The sequence below is a fragment of the Somniosus microcephalus genome, unplaced genomic scaffold (genome assembly GCF_052327205.1).
Source record: "Somniosus microcephalus isolate GS21.2 unplaced genomic scaffold, FLI_Smic_1.0 scaffold1403, whole genome shotgun sequence".
NCBI lineage: Eukaryota > Metazoa > Chordata > Chondrichthyes > Squaliformes > Somniosidae > Somniosus > Somniosus microcephalus.
Genome location: NW_028226590.1, coordinates 934 through 17,992, shown reverse-complemented (window position 1 = coordinate 17,992; position 17,059 = coordinate 934). Strand labels below are relative to the sequence as shown.

General features: G+C 48.6%; 1 protein-coding gene across 1 annotated transcript in view; it reads right to left on the bottom strand.

The window, feature by feature from the left end:
* The window catches only part of LOC147080595 (armadillo repeat-containing protein 2-like), a gene marked incomplete at its 5' end in the record, with an annotated part of 29,640 nt that extends 12,912 nt beyond the window's left edge, over window positions 1–16,728 (bottom strand). The window contains one exon of the mRNA XM_085981152.1: window positions 16,652–16,728. Coding sequence (XP_085837278.1) covers window positions 16,652–16,728 — 77 coding nt within the window. The remainder of the gene's footprint in view (window positions 1–16,651) is intronic.
* Between the last annotated feature and the right edge of the window lie 331 nt (window positions 16,729–17,059).

Genomic DNA, 17,059 nt, shown 5'->3' with positions numbered 1-17,059 from the left:
TCTCTTAGTCCAGTGAGCACCTGCTCTAGGTTGGCAAGGTGTTCACTGTCATTTTCACCTGTCACTAGGATGTCGTCCAAGTAACACTGAGTCCCCTGAATCCCTTGCAGGACTTGTTCCATCGCTCTTTGCCATATTGCCGGAGCTGATGCTACTCCGAATACCAGTCGATTATACTGGTAAAGACCTTTGTGAGTGTTTATCGTGAGATACTTCCCAGAGGATTCTTCAACCTCCATCTGCAAATATGCTTGTGCTAGGTCAATTTTTGTAAAACGCTTCCCTCCAGATAGTGAGGTGAAAATATCATCTATCCTCGGGAGAGGATACTGTACTGTGTGAAGGACTGGCTTCACCGTCACCGTGAAGTCCCCACAGATGCGAACCTTCCTTGGCTCCTCAGACTTATTGTTTAACGTTTTTTTCATGACAGGAACGATGGGTGTCGCCCACTTGCTCCAGTCTACCTTAGATAACACGCCTGCATTCTCCAGATTCTCCAGCTCTGCCTCGATGGCTGGGCGAATTGCATACGGTACCGGTCTTGCTTTGAAAAACTTGGGAATTGCATTCTCTTCTATTTTTATCGAGGCGGTTACGCCTTTAAGAGTTCCCAGTTCTTGTTGAAATACCTCTTTAGCGTTAGCTAAGATTTTTGACAATCGTCCAGGTGTGATGTCGTCATCCTTTTTACCAGCCACAGTCAGTGCCTGAATGGAGTGCCAGTCTAAACTTATCTTTCTGATCCATTCACGTCCCAATAACGGTGGTCCACCATCTTGCAGTATGTACAGATACAATTTCTGTATTTCCTTGCCGTTGTATTCGACAGGCATCCTTATTTTCCCTCTGGGGTATACTTTCTGCCCCGTATACGTCTTCAAGACAATGGATGTCTCTTTCAAGGGTATGTGTGAGAATAGCCGCTCGTAGTCTCGTCGATTCATGACGGTCAGGGCTGATCCTGTATCCAATTCCATTTTGACTTGGGACCCTGCTATCGTGAGGGTGACCCAAATGGTTCGGTGATCCTCTTTTGCAATTACGTTGTTGATATACCTATCAATTCCTCCAATAAAAGGCGAAGAGTTACGAAGGTGACTAAAGGTTTTTATTGACTAAATAACAGAGCCCACTCTCGTGGGTGATCCGATCCAAGCAGGAGGAATACCAGTCAGTCGCTCACCTTTATACCTGGCCTGGTGGGTGGAGCCAAGGCGGAGTCGGCGGTGGTCATCCCAGGTATAGCAGTGTGGCAAGAGGCGACCTCGTACCGTGATACAATAGTGGTCAGTGATACAGTTATAACGAACAGTGGTGAACAGTGCTAACTACTAACAGTGATACGATAGTGAACGTGGTTTACCACATTCACCCCTTGTTTAGAATTAAGTCCGGCGGGGTGAAGTGTACTACCAATTCTGGTAGGTCAGTCTGTCCGGAGGCTTCGTAAGCCTCTCCGATCGCCGCAGCGGTGGTGTTGCCTTATCCGGTGCTGGTGCCTTATCCGGTGTTGATGCTGGTGTTTGCGTGGTCGGCGAGGGCTCGTGGGGTTCCGGCATGCCGTCTACCTGGGCTGGGGTTGGGGGGGGTGGTGGCGGTGTTTCCGGATCGGCTGAGGGTGCGAGGTCTCGTAGGGAGACAGTGTCCTCCCGCCCGTCTGGGTACGCCACGTAGGCGTACTGGGGGTTGGCGTGCAGGAGGTTCACCCTCTCGACCAGGGGGTCCGTTTTATGGGCCCTCACGTGTTTCCGCAGCCAGACCGGCCCCGGGGCGGTCAGCCAGGTTGGTAGAGTGGTTCCCGTAGTCGACTTCCTGGGGAAAACGAACATTCGTTCATGGGGGGTGGTGTTAGTGGCCGTGCAAAGTAATGACCGGATGGAGTGCAGCGCTGTCGGGAGGACTTCTTGCCAGCGGGAGGTTGGGAGGCCCTTAGACTTTAAGGCTAAGAGGACGGCCTTCCATACCGTCGCGTTCTCTCTTTCCACCTGACCGTTACCTCTGGGGTTGTAGCTGGTGGTCCTGCTTGCTGCAATACCTCTCTCTAGGAGGAATTGCCGGAGTTCCTCGCTCATGAAGGAGGAGCCCCGGTCGCTGTGTATATAGTTCGGGAACCCGAACAAGGCGAAGAGGGCATTCAGGCACTTGATGACCGTGCTACTGGTCATGTCGGGGCAGGGGAAGGCAAAGGGGAAACGGGAGTACTCATCAACGATGTTGAGGAAGTACACATTACGGTCAGAGGACGGGAGGGGCCCCTTAAAGTCGATGCTCAGGCGCTCGAAGGGGCGGGTGGCCTTGATCAGGCTTGCTCGGTCCGGCCTATAGAAGTGCGGTTTGCACTCCGCACAGGTCTGGCAGTTCCTGGTCATGGTCCTGACCTCCTCGATGGAGTAGGTCAGGTTGCGGGCCTTAATGAAATGGTAGAGTCTGGTGACTCCGGGGTGGCAGAGCTGGTCGTGGAGGGTCTGAAGCCTATCGATATGCGCGCTGGCGCATGTCATTCGTGAAAGGGCATCAGGGGATTCGTTCAGCTTGCCTGGCCGGTACAAGATCTCATAATCGTAGGTGGAGAGCTCGATTCTCCATCTCAAAATCTTGTCATTCTTGATTTTGCCCTTCAGCTTGTTATTAAACATGAAAGCCACCGAACGCTGGTCGGTGAGGAGGGTAAATCGTTTGCCTGCCAGGTAGTGCCTCCAGCGCCGTACTGCCTCCACGATCGCCTGGGCCTCTTTCTCGACCGACGAATGTCGGATCTCGGGGCCCTGTAGGGTCCTTGAGAAGAAGGCCACTGGCCTCCCCTCCTGGTTTAGGGTGGCGGCTAAGGCGAAGTCGGATGCGTCGCTCTCCACCTGGAAGGGGATGGACTCGTCCACTGCGTGCATCGTGGCCTTGGCTATGTCTCCCTTAATGAGGGAGAAGGCCGCGCACGCCTCCTCCGTGAGGGGGAAGGAAGTGGCTTTCAGGAGGGGTCTGGCTTTGTCCGCGTAATTGGGTACCCATTGGGCATAGTAGGCGAAAAGCCCCAGGGTTCTCCTAAGTGCTTTAGGGCAGTGGGGGAGGGGTAGCTCCATGAGGGGGCGCATTCTTTCTGGGTCGGGGCCGATGATTCCGTTCTCCACTACGCAGCCGAGGATGGCAAGGCGTGTGGTGTTAAACACGCATTTCTCCTTATTGTAGGTGAGGTTCAGCCGTTGGGCCGTACGGAGGAATTTCTCCAGATTCGCGTCATGTTCCTGCCGGTCGCGGCCGCAGATAGTGACGTTATCTAGGTAGGGGAATGTAGCCTGCAGTTCGTTCTGGTCAACCATCTGGTCCATCTCCCTTTGGAAGACCGAGACCCCATTAGTGACACCGAAGGGGACCCTAAGGAAGTGGTATAGGCGCCCATTCGCCTCGAAGGCGGTATACTGGCGGTCCTCAGGGTGGATAGGGAGTTGGTGGTAGGCCGACTTCAGGTCGATGGTCGAGAATACTTTATACTGTGCAATCTGATTGACCATGTCAGATATGCGGGGGAGGGGGTATGCGTCCAGCTGGGTATATCTGTTTATGGTCTGGCTGTAGTCGATGACCAGGCGGTTTTTATCGCCGGTCTTTACGACTACGACCTGGGCACGCCAGGGGCTGCTGCTCCCCTCGATAATGCCCTCTTTCAGGAGGCGCCGCACCTCAGAGCTAATGAAGGCTCTGTCCCCGGCGCTATACCGCCTGCTCTTGGTAGCGACGGGTTTGCAGTCAGGGGTAAGGTTAGCAAACAGAGAGGGTGGCGGGACCTTGAGGGTGGAGAGGCTGCAGGTGTTACGCGGTGGGCGGTTTAACATTTGCTGGTTGTTGACTGTGAGTGGGGGGAGGGGTCCACCGTATGCTAGGGTTACGCTTTGGAGGTGGGATTGGAAGTCCAGCCCTAGTAGGACGGCAGCGCAGAGATGGGGGAGGACGAGGAGTTTAAAGTTTTTATACTCCGTGCCCTTAACCGACAGGGTCACGACACAGTAGCCGCTGATGTCCGTGGCGTGGGACCTCGATGCCATCGAGATTCGGCTGCGCGTTGGTAGGACAGAGAGGGAGTAGTGGCTCACCGTGTCTGGGTGGATGAAGCTCTCCGTGCTTCCGCTGTCGAACAGGCAGGTCGTGGCGTGGCCGTTCACTTTGATGTCCATCATTGACTTGGACAGATGGTGCGGGCGGGCTTGGTCCAGGGTGACGGAAGCTAGTGTGTAGCTGAGCGAGTCGTTGTCATCTGCGGGCGAGGCGGTCGGGCGTGGTGAGTAAAATGGCGTCTCCCACGAGGTAGGGCAAAATGACGGAGAAGATGGCTGCCCCCGTAGCTCACATGAGGCACTATTGGGGTCGGTTGCCTTAATCAAAGATGGCCGCCCCCATGACTCATGTGTGGGGATGCTGGCCTCAGTTGCCCTAAACAAAGATGGCCACCCCCATGACTCATGTGTGGGGATGCTGGCCTCAGTTGCCCTAAACGAAGATGGCCGCCCCCATAGTTCGCATGCGGCACTGCTGGCCTCTGAGGATCCGCTCCTGCAGGCCTTGGAGAAGTGGCCTTTCTTCAGGCAGGTTCTGCATGTGGAGTTCTTGGCTGGGCAGCGCGACCTCGGGTGCTTCTCCTGGCCACAAAAAAAACAGCCGGCGGCCCGATCGCGGATGCCCGATGTCGGGGCCGGTGCCGGGGGTGGCGGGGCCGGTCGGGTCCGGGACGCCGACGCAGAGGTAGGTCCCGGGGGCGGCGCTGGGAAGGGTGCTGTGGTAGGGGTCGGGCCCGAGTCCCAGGGTCGCGAGCAGTACCTGGTGAATGCTTCCTGATCTTGGTGGGCCACTTCCAGGGAGATAGCGAGGGCTTCAGCTTTTTCCATGCTGAGGTCTTTAGCTTCCAGCAGTCTTTGCCGTGAGTACTCGGACCGTAGGCCTTTCAGGAATGCGTCGCGGATATTATCTTCAGTATTTTCGGCTGCCGACACCGATTTAAAGTCACAGTTCCTGGCGAGTGCATATAGCGCCTGTGAGAATTCGGCGACTGATTCTCCTGGCTGTTGCGGCCGTGATCTTAGGAGGTGCCTAGCGTACATGTAGTTTACCGGGGTCCGGTACTTCTGTTTCAGCAGGTTGATGGCGGTCTCGTAGGTAGTCATGTCCTCGATGAGAGTGTATACTCTCGGGCTCAGTTGCGCCTGCAGGACACTTAGTTTGGATGCCTGAGGGACGCTGGATTCTCTCAGGTATGATTCGAAGCAGACCAGCCAGTGTTTAAAGTCTGCGGCTGAGTTTGCTGCTCGTGGGTTCAGGTCCAGGTACGGCGGTCTGAGGGCTCGCAGCCAAGCTGGCTGGTGTGGCTGTGCTCCTGGGAGCTGCGCTGGTGGCTCCTCCGCCGGTTGTGACTCGTTGTCGGACATCATTAAATTTAGTCAATAAAATTGATATACCTATCAATTCCTCCAATAAAAGGCGAAGAGTTACGAAGGTGACTAAAGGTTTTTATTGACTAAATAACAGAGCCCACTCTCGTGGGTGATCCGATCCAAGCAGGAGGAATACCAGTCAGTCGCTCACCTTTATACCTGGCCTGGTGGGTGGAGCCAAGGCGGAGTCGGCGGTGGTCATCCCAGGTATAGCAGTGTGGCAAGAGGCGACCTCGTACCGTGATACAATAGTGGTCAGTGATACAGTTATAACGAACAGTGGTGAACAGTGCTAACTACTAACAGTGATACGATAGTGAACGTGGTTTACCACAGTTGTGAAGTTTGAGACAGCTTAGTCTCTTGTTCCCGGATTCACTATTGCTCTTCTGGTCTTCGGAACTACTGTCCGTCATCTTTTGTACTTTCCTGTACTGTTCCTTAGTAGCCTTTTTGTTGTTGTTAGTCTTCTTCCCAGACCTGCAAACTCGTGCAATGTGTCCCATCTTTCCGCATTGCCTGCATATTTTGTCCTTGGACCAGCAGTCCTTCTGGTCATGGGTCGTTCTGCCGCAGCGATAACATTTTTCAAATCCCCGTGTCATTTCATGGGTGCCGTATTCCTGTGGCTTTTGCTGTATTTCCGCAGCTCCCCTTGCTGCTGCTTCGTACGATACTGCCACGCTGAAAGCCTTATCTAGCGTCAGCTCTTACTCTGAGAGTAACCTCTTCTGGGTTCCTTCACTCAGGAGTCCACAGACAAATTTGTCCCGTAGGGTATCTGCCAGTCCTGCTCCGAACTGGCAGTGCTTTGATAGCTTGCGCAGTTCCGTAAGGTAATCAGCATTGCTCTCATCTTTATGCTGATTTCTCTTGTGGAATTTAAATCTTTCTGCTATCAGCAGCGGTGCAGGATTTAGGTGTTCCTGTAGGATATCAACAATTTCGTTAAAACTCTTCGCCATCGGTTTGGCTGGAGTGATCAGGTTCCGCAATAGGCCGTACATTCTTGCGCCCATTAAGTTTAGTAGTACCGATGCCTTTTTCTCATCGGCTACTTCGTTTGCCTTGCAATATACTTCGACTCTTTCCACATATGTGGTCCAGTCTTCTATTGCATTATCGAAGGCAGTGATATTGCCAGTCTTCGGCATCTTGGAAATCTAAGATGGCGCCTCCCACGCTTTGCCTTCTTCCCCGATTGAACAAAATGGCGCCTCCCGCGCTTTGCCTTCTTCCCCGCTGGATTAAGATGGCGCCTCTCGCGCTTTCTGTCGTCTCCGCTGCTGCTAGCGCTGTTGCTGGCGTTTTTATGCCTTGATGGCGACGCCCTATGGTCTTCGCGCACTTCCCCCCTGCGCTGCTGCTAACGCCGCTCTCCGCGGTCCCCGTAGCAAACTGCAGCTCCTCGCGGCTTTCTGCGCTTCTAATTTCTTTTATTTTCCCATCGTCAGAGCAAACCCTACGGGACACTTCCCTCCCTCTTCTCGGGTCTGTACGCTGCCCGGCTTCGTAGCACCGGCCGCGCCCTGTGTGCTCCACCCTCTCTCTCCTCTTCCCGACAACGCTGCTCAGCCCCGTTGAAAAGCCACCCGATCGAGCTCTAGCCCGCCGCAGCCCAGGAAGGATCAGTGTACTACCTGCCACCAGCCCGATTAGCTGGAACACCATAGACAGGATAACCAAGCCCCGCTCTCGACAGCCTCTCCTGCAAATCTTCAAATCCGATGAATCAGAGGCGGTTGCCCACAGTCGACGCCCGTTTCTTCTGCTTGTTTTTTTTTCTTTCTTCCTTCTGGCCTCGACCTCTAACAACTTCGCTTCAGGGATGGATCCCCATGAGGTGGTGCAGAACTGTAGGTAAGTTCGGATCTGCTCGTCGCCAGTATTATGTCCGTGTGTAATTGAGACACGGACTGCAGGAGTTGGTTACAACAGGTGTTTACTGAGTGGAGACAAAACTGGAACTACTATGCAAAGTTACTACACAGGCTTATATACAGGGGTGGTCACTACTGGTACTGCAGTATATAGGGGCTGCAGAATATAGGCCTAGAATTTCAGTGGGCCTTGCGCCCACTTAGCGCCTAAAGAGGTCTTTTGCGCCGGCGGGGTGGTAGTGCGGAAATTGAGTGCAGCGGTATTGGCGGCGGTAGCCGTTAGCGCTGCGCCGGGACCGATGACGTCATCGGTGTGCGTGGTGGTCCGTAACGCCCCGAAACCGCGCCGATCCCCATATTTATTTGCGCCCGCCTCCTCCGAAGCGGGTGCAAACAGCGAACAGAAAACGGGGCTGTCCTGCTGCCATAGTGGGGCGCTTTAAAGCGGAAGGTGCGGCCGGCCGCTTTTTCGGCGGCCGCCTGCCCGCACCTCCTTCCCCCGCCTCCTCCACCCCCCCCCCACGGCATTGCCGGCTGGTTTCCGTGGAGCCCGACACTTCTCCGTTGTGCCGGGCTCTTTTGCCGGCACTCGCGATCGGGGCTCCGGCCGTTGCAGGCACCTCCCCCTTAAGAGAAGGTGGAGGCCAGCAGTACCGCAGCCTGCCGCACCGCATCGGGTGGCGCTGCGGCAACTAGCGCGCCGATATTCAGTTGCAGCGCCCCAAACGGAGGCGGGCACACCCTGGTATAGCGCCCGCTTCCGAATTGGGGCGCAGAAGACGAATATACGGCGTGCGCTAATGCCTCCCCGCCCAGCGCTAACTTTTGGGCGCGAGCGAGCTGCCCGCGCCCAAGTGAATTTCTAGGCCACAGTTCCTTCTGCAAAGTACATACACTACAACAGAGAGAAGGGAACAAGTGATTTAAGAGTGAAGAATGAAGAACAAGTAGCGAGACAGGTACAGGAAGAAACAAAGATTGTTCTCATTTATGAGCAACACCACAGGAAATCAATTAGTGTTTTCTTATGTTCCTTTGAACACAATGAAGTTGAACTTCCTTGTACTGGTCCAAGTTGTGTTTTTTTTAAAAATACTAATGGATCTCCTGTCACACTGCTGTTAAATAAAAGCAGCGGTTATAGACTGCAGTGGGTTTCTCCCCAAATTTATAAATTAAATTCAAGCAATGACCATTTAATAGATATTGGGTTTGGCTATTTAATCAAACACACTTACGAAAATATATTAATTAAATAAAAGCAACAGCCATTTAATCCAACAGGATTCTCATAAAATGTATTAATTCAATAAAAGGAAAAATTGAACATGCCCCAAAAATTAAATAAACAGAGCAGACATTTAATCCAACAGAATTGCACTAACACTAACTAATGAAACAAAAAGGAACAAATTTATTATGGTTCCGTAAAATATATTATGGAACAAAAGCAGAGGGCATCATTAAGTTAATTAAGTAGCGGTCGGGAGAGCCCTGGGATTATTATGCAACAACGGAAAGCAGGCGGGAAGATTTTTTTTTAAATACATTTCTCAGTTGCAGCAAGCAGGAGGACCAGGGGTTGGAATATTTTTAGACTAATTTATATTGCAGCCTGTGGAGTAGAGTCAGGAATATTTTTTTAAATTCCAGCAGGAGCAGAGCCTGTGGAGAGAGGGTCAACAAGATTTTACAATCATCAGTGGAGCTGGGTCATGAAGATTTGTTTTAAGCTGGCAACGGGCCCAGAGGCTTAGGACCCGAATAGTTTAAAATTATTTTTTATACAGAGCCAGGACCAGGGCATGAGGAGTGGGGCCAGGTATTATCTTTATTGTAGTTGGGAGTGGGGGCAGAGCACAGCTGAGCTATCAATGGGGCCAGGAGCAATGGGGGAAGGCACAAAGAGACAGGGGACTAGAGCAGGACAAAGACCAGGGCGAAGACCAGAGCTGTGAGCAATGGAAGAGACGTGCAGTGGCAGAGATGGGCATGAAACAGGGGAGGCCAGCAGGGCAAGTCTGGAAGAGGCAGGGGAGCCCATCTGGCCAGCGGAGGAGGACCGACCATGGCAGCAGAAGTGGCAAAGGTTCAGGCAATTGGGTGAAAAAATGTAAAGAAATAGATAAAATTAAATGTAAAGAAATAGAGTAAATTAAATAGAGTAAATTATCCCTTGTCCACTAACCTCCTTTCACCTGAACACTACATGGTCTTCATGCCACAGGAAACTAGTAGATTATAACATTTTTCAGTGCCATGGTCTTGATACACTTGGGCAGTATGATTGAAAATATATTTTGAGAAATTGGATCAAAGCAGAACTAGGACTTTCCTGAACTGTCACTAGAAGCCATTGTAAGATGGGACAAATTCATGGTTTATACTTGCATCTTCCTTTCCTTGATTGACTACCCCATATTTTCTATCAAGTATGCTCACACCATGCATTCCTTTAAGTCATTATTTGTTTTTTCTACTTCCTTCAGTCAAGCTTTCTTCCATTTGTTGAACACTACAAACTTGTTATAGTTATCTACTTAACTATTTCCTTAATTTGAGATATCTTCAATTGATTATGGTTACTCTGATCCCTTCATCTCACATTCAAAAAGTAATGACTTTCTTGCTAGGCTAACACCCTCACACTGCTAGGTGTAAGTGAATCCTATAGTATTAAGAGGCCCCTTACTTCTTTAGCTACGATTTTTCACTCACAGAAACCATTCCTGTATATTGTCCTTTTTATTACATTTAACTTTTTTCTTCTTTTTTACTATGCACGATCTGCACCCCACCCCACACTAAACTACACCAAATATCGGTGTGCATGCGTTTCTGAACAAAAGACACTGCTTACCACAACAGCAGTGGTTCTTAGAGAATAACACACAAAACTTTCCAGCCACCTCTCATCTCACGTCATGGACAGGAAAACATTTCAGCAGCACTCAATAGTTGAAATGAACCGCTAATAGATAGTGTACATCAGCAGTGTCAAAGATGCGGCCCAATGATCTGATTTGGGCCGCAACCCATTTAACAAAATTTGTACATTAACAAAAGCAGTTTAAAGCAACAAAATCATGCATTTTTAAAATTTCATTATACATTTTGCATAGTTTTTTTTTCACAGCACTATTTTTAAACTTAAAGTAAAGCCATGCAAACTTTTGCAGAAATCTGTAATACAGCAGAAAGATAAGAGTCAAATTTAGGTGACATTTAATGGCACAAACCACTACTTGGTTACACACTGCAGTATATCTGTGGTTACGACTGCTTCAGGAAGCAGCGCATTAGTAAGCAGGTCCAGTTGATTGGCTGCTTTTTTTGGCAAATCATTCTTTGAGCCTTAGCAACACTAACAATTCAGGCTGTGCACAGAACTATTTACATACCTTTGTATCATATATTTGAGTACCTTATTCTGATACGCTAGACTGTAGTTTATTATAGAAGGAAACCAAAGATTACAAAATACATGTCTATTCATATTAAAATTTCAAAGAAGTGTTGTTTAAATTTCATCCATTTTTTGCAATATCCATTCAAATCCCCATGGAAAGTTATCAATTCCCTATTTGCATGGGATTTCAACTAATTACCAAAATTACCAGGGGAATCTTTAATTTTTTTTGAATAGAAAATTAAGACAGTGATGATCTCATAGAATTTTACATTTAGCTCTGGTCACACCAATTTCAGTTATGAGATCAGCTGATGGGAGAAATCACCAATAAACAAATGCTAGTTCATGGGCCTGCAGCTATCTTTATAAATTTCACAATAATTATATGCAAACTCTAAAGAACGGAAAAACACATCTCTTAAAAGGATTGAGCAAAAGCATTCCAAGCGATTCAGATTAGTCTTAAACTTTCAAAGCACAAGTCCTTTGATGTGGTTTTGTTATCTTTCAGACTGCTTTTTCCTATCCCAAAATGATACAATTTTGTGTCAAATGTTAGTCTCCTTGTCTGTTTCCCATTAACCACAATATTTACAAACATCATGTTATTGGTCTACTTATTGTACCTGGAATATTTCAAAACTTTTTAAATTGCTCAAAATTACTAATCCTGTGTGAAATGATTATGGACCTTTAAAGCCGGACATTTGGCAAATATCTGGACAAAATTACATTGCACTTTTACATAGAAACATAGAAAACAGGAGCAGGAGTAGGCCATTCGGCCCTTCGAGCCTGCTCCGCCATTCAATGAGATCATGGAAAAGTTTCCTTTTACCTACTTTCCCTGCTAAAAAAGGTGAAATATTATGTGGGAAACATGGAGTGGAGTTCAAGCACTTCCTCCCAAGGAGGGGATGGGGAAAGATCCCAAAACAAATACCATCATCCCAAGGCCCCCTCTTATAGCTTCCTGATAACTCATTGGAGCTACATTGTCTGACACCTGGGAACTGCGTAGCCTTCTACTAGTTAATGCTGTAAGGCATAGCTAAACTAAGGGATCACTGATTCAGGATGTAGCAAGAAGATGGAGTTGAGAGCAATGAAGACAGATAAGCTTGTTGGGCCTATTGGCCTTTTCCTGTTCTTATCTATTAGTACTTTTTGGGTAGGGGAACTGTAGTAGGCTATAATACAATCATTCCACTTCTAGCTTCAAATGTGGTCTATGCTGATGAGTAAAAGGGGGCTAAATAGGATAGCCCCCGGGAGAGAGCATGCACCAAGGTTTTCCGACACTGCACTGGAGGTCTGGTGGAGGTGAACAGGAGGAGAGATGTCCTGTTTCCGCGGGTGGGGGGGGGGGGGGGGGGGCGGCAGGAAGTCCTCCAGACACATGATGAGAAGGCAATGGGAACAGAGAACCGCAGAGGTAAATGCCAGGAGTTTAGCCCCGAGGACCTGGATGCAGTGCTGCAAGGGGTTTAACGACCTCACGCAAGTGGTCAAGGTCAGTGAATGTATCTTCAAATGCCGTTTCCTATCAACTGCACCACTATCCTCAGCCACTTCTCAATTCACCACACCCCCATCACTCACCTACCAACAATCTCTATCAATCAGGACTCATACCAAACATTCATAGCTTCACCTCACCCTCACATACTTAACACTACTGCGAGCCTCACACCCACATCTCACAGCTTGCACACACTGCCAGCTATTCAACCATTACAGCCACATCACCCAAACATATTGCACGACACTCACTGGCACACTTTCCTCTCTCTTGCAGAAGGTAGTGCACAACTGGAGGCAGCAGGAACGAACCAGAGGGGGAGAGGCATGCCTGCAAGTTCTAACCCCCACAGAGGAGACTGTACTGGCCATTATGTGAAGGGCCATTGCTGAGGCCGTGGCCAGCAGCGGGGCTGAATCCATTGAAGATGACAGTATTGTCATACCTAATCGTCCTTCTCACATCCCACAATCTCTTCTGACTTACAAGCTGCAGATGGTGTAAGCATGCACTTCTTACTTTCCCCTCACCATGACATTACCCTTATCCCTTTTTCCTATCAGATACACAAGAACTGCAACCTGCCCAGGCAGTGGAGAAAGACCAAGAAGACAATGATGATAAAGACACACCGTAACTTGATTTCCCACTCGCAGCCGCCAGCTCAGATACTGACACTGCGTGCATCTTAGAGTTAGCACAGAGGTGGGATCTGCACGTAGTGCGGCACTGGGCACAAATGCGCTGCAGTCAGGGCAGAGGGCAAGGATAGCACAGGTGCCAGCTCGCCAGAGGGTGAGGTCGCACACGCGTTCTGCTGCAGAAGACTCAGATGAGGACTTTGATGGGCCAGGCTACAGAAGAAGGCTGATGGGTGTACACAACAAAATGCTTGGTGCATTGGGAAGCCTGCCAGAAAGCCTGCGTTCAATGCCAAGCAACACGGAGGAGTCCGGCACCAAATTGGCACAGGGCTTTGCGCAGAGATTGGAGCCCATCCTTTCCAGCATGGAACTGGTGGCCAACTTCATCAACACACTTGTGGAACCAACCATGATGCAGCATCTGATGGCCAATGTCTCAGCTTTCATTGCAGCACAAGCAGCTTTCATTGAAGCTCAGCTTGTTGCCATGCAAAATCAGACTGCTGCAGTCATGGTTATGGATAGTGTTCAAAGGGACTACCAGGGTGTCACAGCAGTTCAGCAATCTGTCCTCCAACAGATTACTCGGATTGCCGAGTGCCGCCCCGGGGGAGTGGCAGTGGCTCCATGGAGCGTGAACCTGCTGTCCTCTCAGAATGACAGCATTTGTGATCCCGCCCCTGCCACTCCGCCAATGCCCTTGCTGTTGCATATCAGCCAGCCAGCCCAGACTGCTGCTGCCCATGCCGAGATGGTGCAGTCCATAGCCGGGCCTTCTAGGCCTAGAGTTGATAGAGATCGTCCTCCAAGGCCATCTGCAGACTCCTCAACCAAAAGTCAGCAGCCTTCCTCCAGCCATGCTGCAAGCCACTGGGGTAGCACTTCATAGGAGCACTAGGACAGGCAAAGGCACACGGAAGAAAGGCACTAAGGGAATGCACAGGGGTGATTAGTTTAAGTTTGTATGCAATATGGCATGACTTAATTTTTAAATTTGGTTTAGAATGTGTATTTTGTGTTGGCTTTTATTTTTGCATAGTAGCCAAGGGGACGCTGTGATGGTCAGTAACAGAGGGAAGGTAAGGAGTGTGGGACTGTTGGTGAATGGGGAATTGAGGTTGAGATCACTGGTATCGCACTTGAATTAGTTCTTCACGTACAGCACAGGCAAAAAGGGGCTGTCTAGGTTGCAGTTTCCCTTCCTCTTCTTCCTCCTCCTCCTCCTCCTCCTCTTCTAGCAGCTTGTCCTGCTCTGCGTGGCCTCTGCTCATTCTCCCAGTCATGCTCGATTCCAAGAGGAAGGCCTACTAATGCAACCATGTCTGGGAGCAACTGGTTTGTGCAGAAGCCTTGAAGTCAGCAAAAAGTACTTCAGCACCTGCCACACCACTCCCTGTAGACTTTTGAAACTTGAAACAACTATGGAAAGCACCAAAAACGTGTAGAATTGTAGCAACAGCCAGAAGAAATAAACCAGCAACTAACCTGTAAGTAGCTAATGATCCCTTTAAATAGCGCTGGTGGGGGGGTCCTTCATGCTGCTTAACACGTGTTCAGCTGTGCGAGGTTAAGAGAGGACATTGATTGGAGCGTGGAGCTCCAAAATGGCAGTGTTGGCGTCAAATCAGTGTTGCATGCTAATTGACGTCATGATCTCTCTGCTCTGCATACTCCTGGCGGACGCTAAGTGTACGCGCGCTAACCCCTTTACCAAGATGGTGTAGATGATTTGAAGTGTACTGAAAGTGTTGCAATATAGGAAACGTAGCAGCCAATTTACAAAGGTCTCACAAACAGCAATGTGATAATGACCAGATAATCTGTTTTAGTGATGTTAATTGAGGGATAACTCCCCCAACTGTTCTTCAAACTAGTGCCATGGGATCTTTTACATCCACCTGAGGGAGCAGACAGGACCTTGATTTAACATCGCAGCTGAAAGACAGCACCTCCAACAGTGCAGCACTTCCTCAGTACTGCACTGGAAAGCATCTGTTTTGCTATTTTACTCAACAAATGGAAGATTACAAAGCTAGATTTTTGTGCTCAAGTCTCTGGAGTGGAACTTGAACCCACAACCTTCTGACTCTGAGGTGAGAGTGCTACTAATGTGTCTAGACACAAAAGGCATCAAGGGGTATGGGAAGAGAGTGGGAATATAGTACTGAGATAGAGGATCAGCCATGATCAGATTGAATGGCGGAGCAGGCCTGAAGGGCCAAATGGCCTACTCCTGCTCCTATTTTTCTATGTTTCTACCAACTGACCCACGGCTGAACACAGTAGGATTAAGGTTAAGGTTATGGTAGAATCTTGCAGTAGAGTAGACACAGTGGTTTTCAAACTTTTTTGGTTGAAGGATCCTTTTTCAAATCGATTAGTAATCACGGACCCCCATCTAAATTATAATACTATATAATACTCATAATATGAAAGTGCTGCATGTAAAGAGTGTTTTAATAATGCTTTTAAGAAAACAGGTATTTACTTACAGCTATCAGTGAGATGGGTGTGCCTGCCTCTTACTGCAGAGTCTGTCTATCCTTGGTGTGACGTTTGACAATTTATTTAACGCTGCGCCTGCTGTTCACTTCCCTACTTGGTACATTAATTTTAAGTACCATCCTAAAAACTACTGCTCCTCTACGAATTTTAATTATGAACCTTTTTTAAATATAATTTGAAGTTAGCAAAAGCCTCAATTTTAATTCAGTGCTAAAGAGCCAAAGAAGTGAAATTAAAAAGAACTCGAGATGAAAAAAAACCCCTCCCAAAACATACAGCTGCTTGAGTGATTGAGATTGTCTGCTTCACACCCATCCGCCAACATCTACATCAAACAAATTTGTTCTTTTCATGGTCAGGGCGTTCCCAGTGGGTCAGGAACAAGTCCTTGCATTCCCAGCTCTCAGCCAGTCCGCACCTTGCCATCTCCAGCCAGTGACACGCGAACGTGAACTCTTCTCTCCCCTCCCCCCCAAAAAAAACAACAGCTGGGCAACCTGACAGGCCTCGAGTCTCCAACAGCCCCACTCCCTCTACTGCGCAACTTTTCCAAACCTTTCCGGCACACAAATCAGTGCTGCCGTGGTAACGGGATTTTGGCTCTATTTGGCCCAGCGGTCATTTCAACTCGCCGACATTAATGATCCAAGATTATTCCACTCAACTCGTTCGGGAAAAGTCCACACAACTAATAAAAACCTTCCAGCAGACTGCACAAAGTCAGCTGGAGACTCGTGGTGAACGATGGCGACTCGCCCTTGGTTGAACTTTAAAACTTACTGAATCCTGACAAAACGTTTCTATTTTTCAGTCGCCCTTCGCCACATTACCAGGCAGCCAACCTCCCACTCTCCACCCACAAACACCAATGAGGTCATTGGAAGGAACCCGAACGTGAACACTTCCGTCCTCACTGGTTTATTTTTACAGTCTCCAATTTTTCAGAGATCTTCTGCAGCGAATAATTGGTCAATGTTTCGCGGACCCCCAGATCTTCTCTGTGGACCCCAGTTTGAGAACCACTGGAGTAGAGGAAGCTTTATTCTGGCTCTTGTCTGTGCTATACCTAACTGTGTTCAATTCACTCTCAAGGTGCCAAAAATGAAAAAGCATTCTGTTCTCCGGCAGTAACATGCCTTACCTTGATGAGCACAATAATTCACCAAAAACAGGATTAAAATAAAACTATTACAAATTCAGTATAACGGTACTATTTTCGGTTTCAAATTGTATTCAGAAAGAAATAAAAAAATCCTACTGTAAGGAAATACCTGTTCTGGTTTGTTGTTTGATGTTTTCTGTGCTGCCAGGACGGGTGAAAGGTCTACTGTCTTGCTTAGCCTGTTCGCTGAAATAGATGAGTAAAGGTATTTGAAAAATAGGGAATGCAAGTTAGTTTTACTTAGAATTAAAGAAAAATGATCACCGTCCAATTTGTGCCCAATCCTATAATACGCACTTCATAAGTAACATTTTACTATATTTTGAATGACCATTCACAGTTGCATTTCTAACTGTGTGGTTTGGGCACCAGTGTAGTCTAAATTTATACACTTTCGTTTATGTAAACGTCTAGAAAATCTTCACAAAGAACAAATTTAAATAAATAATATGTACAGATCAGTGAATACATCAAAAACACTCAAACGAATGATAGGGTCAAGACACATTCCAGGGGG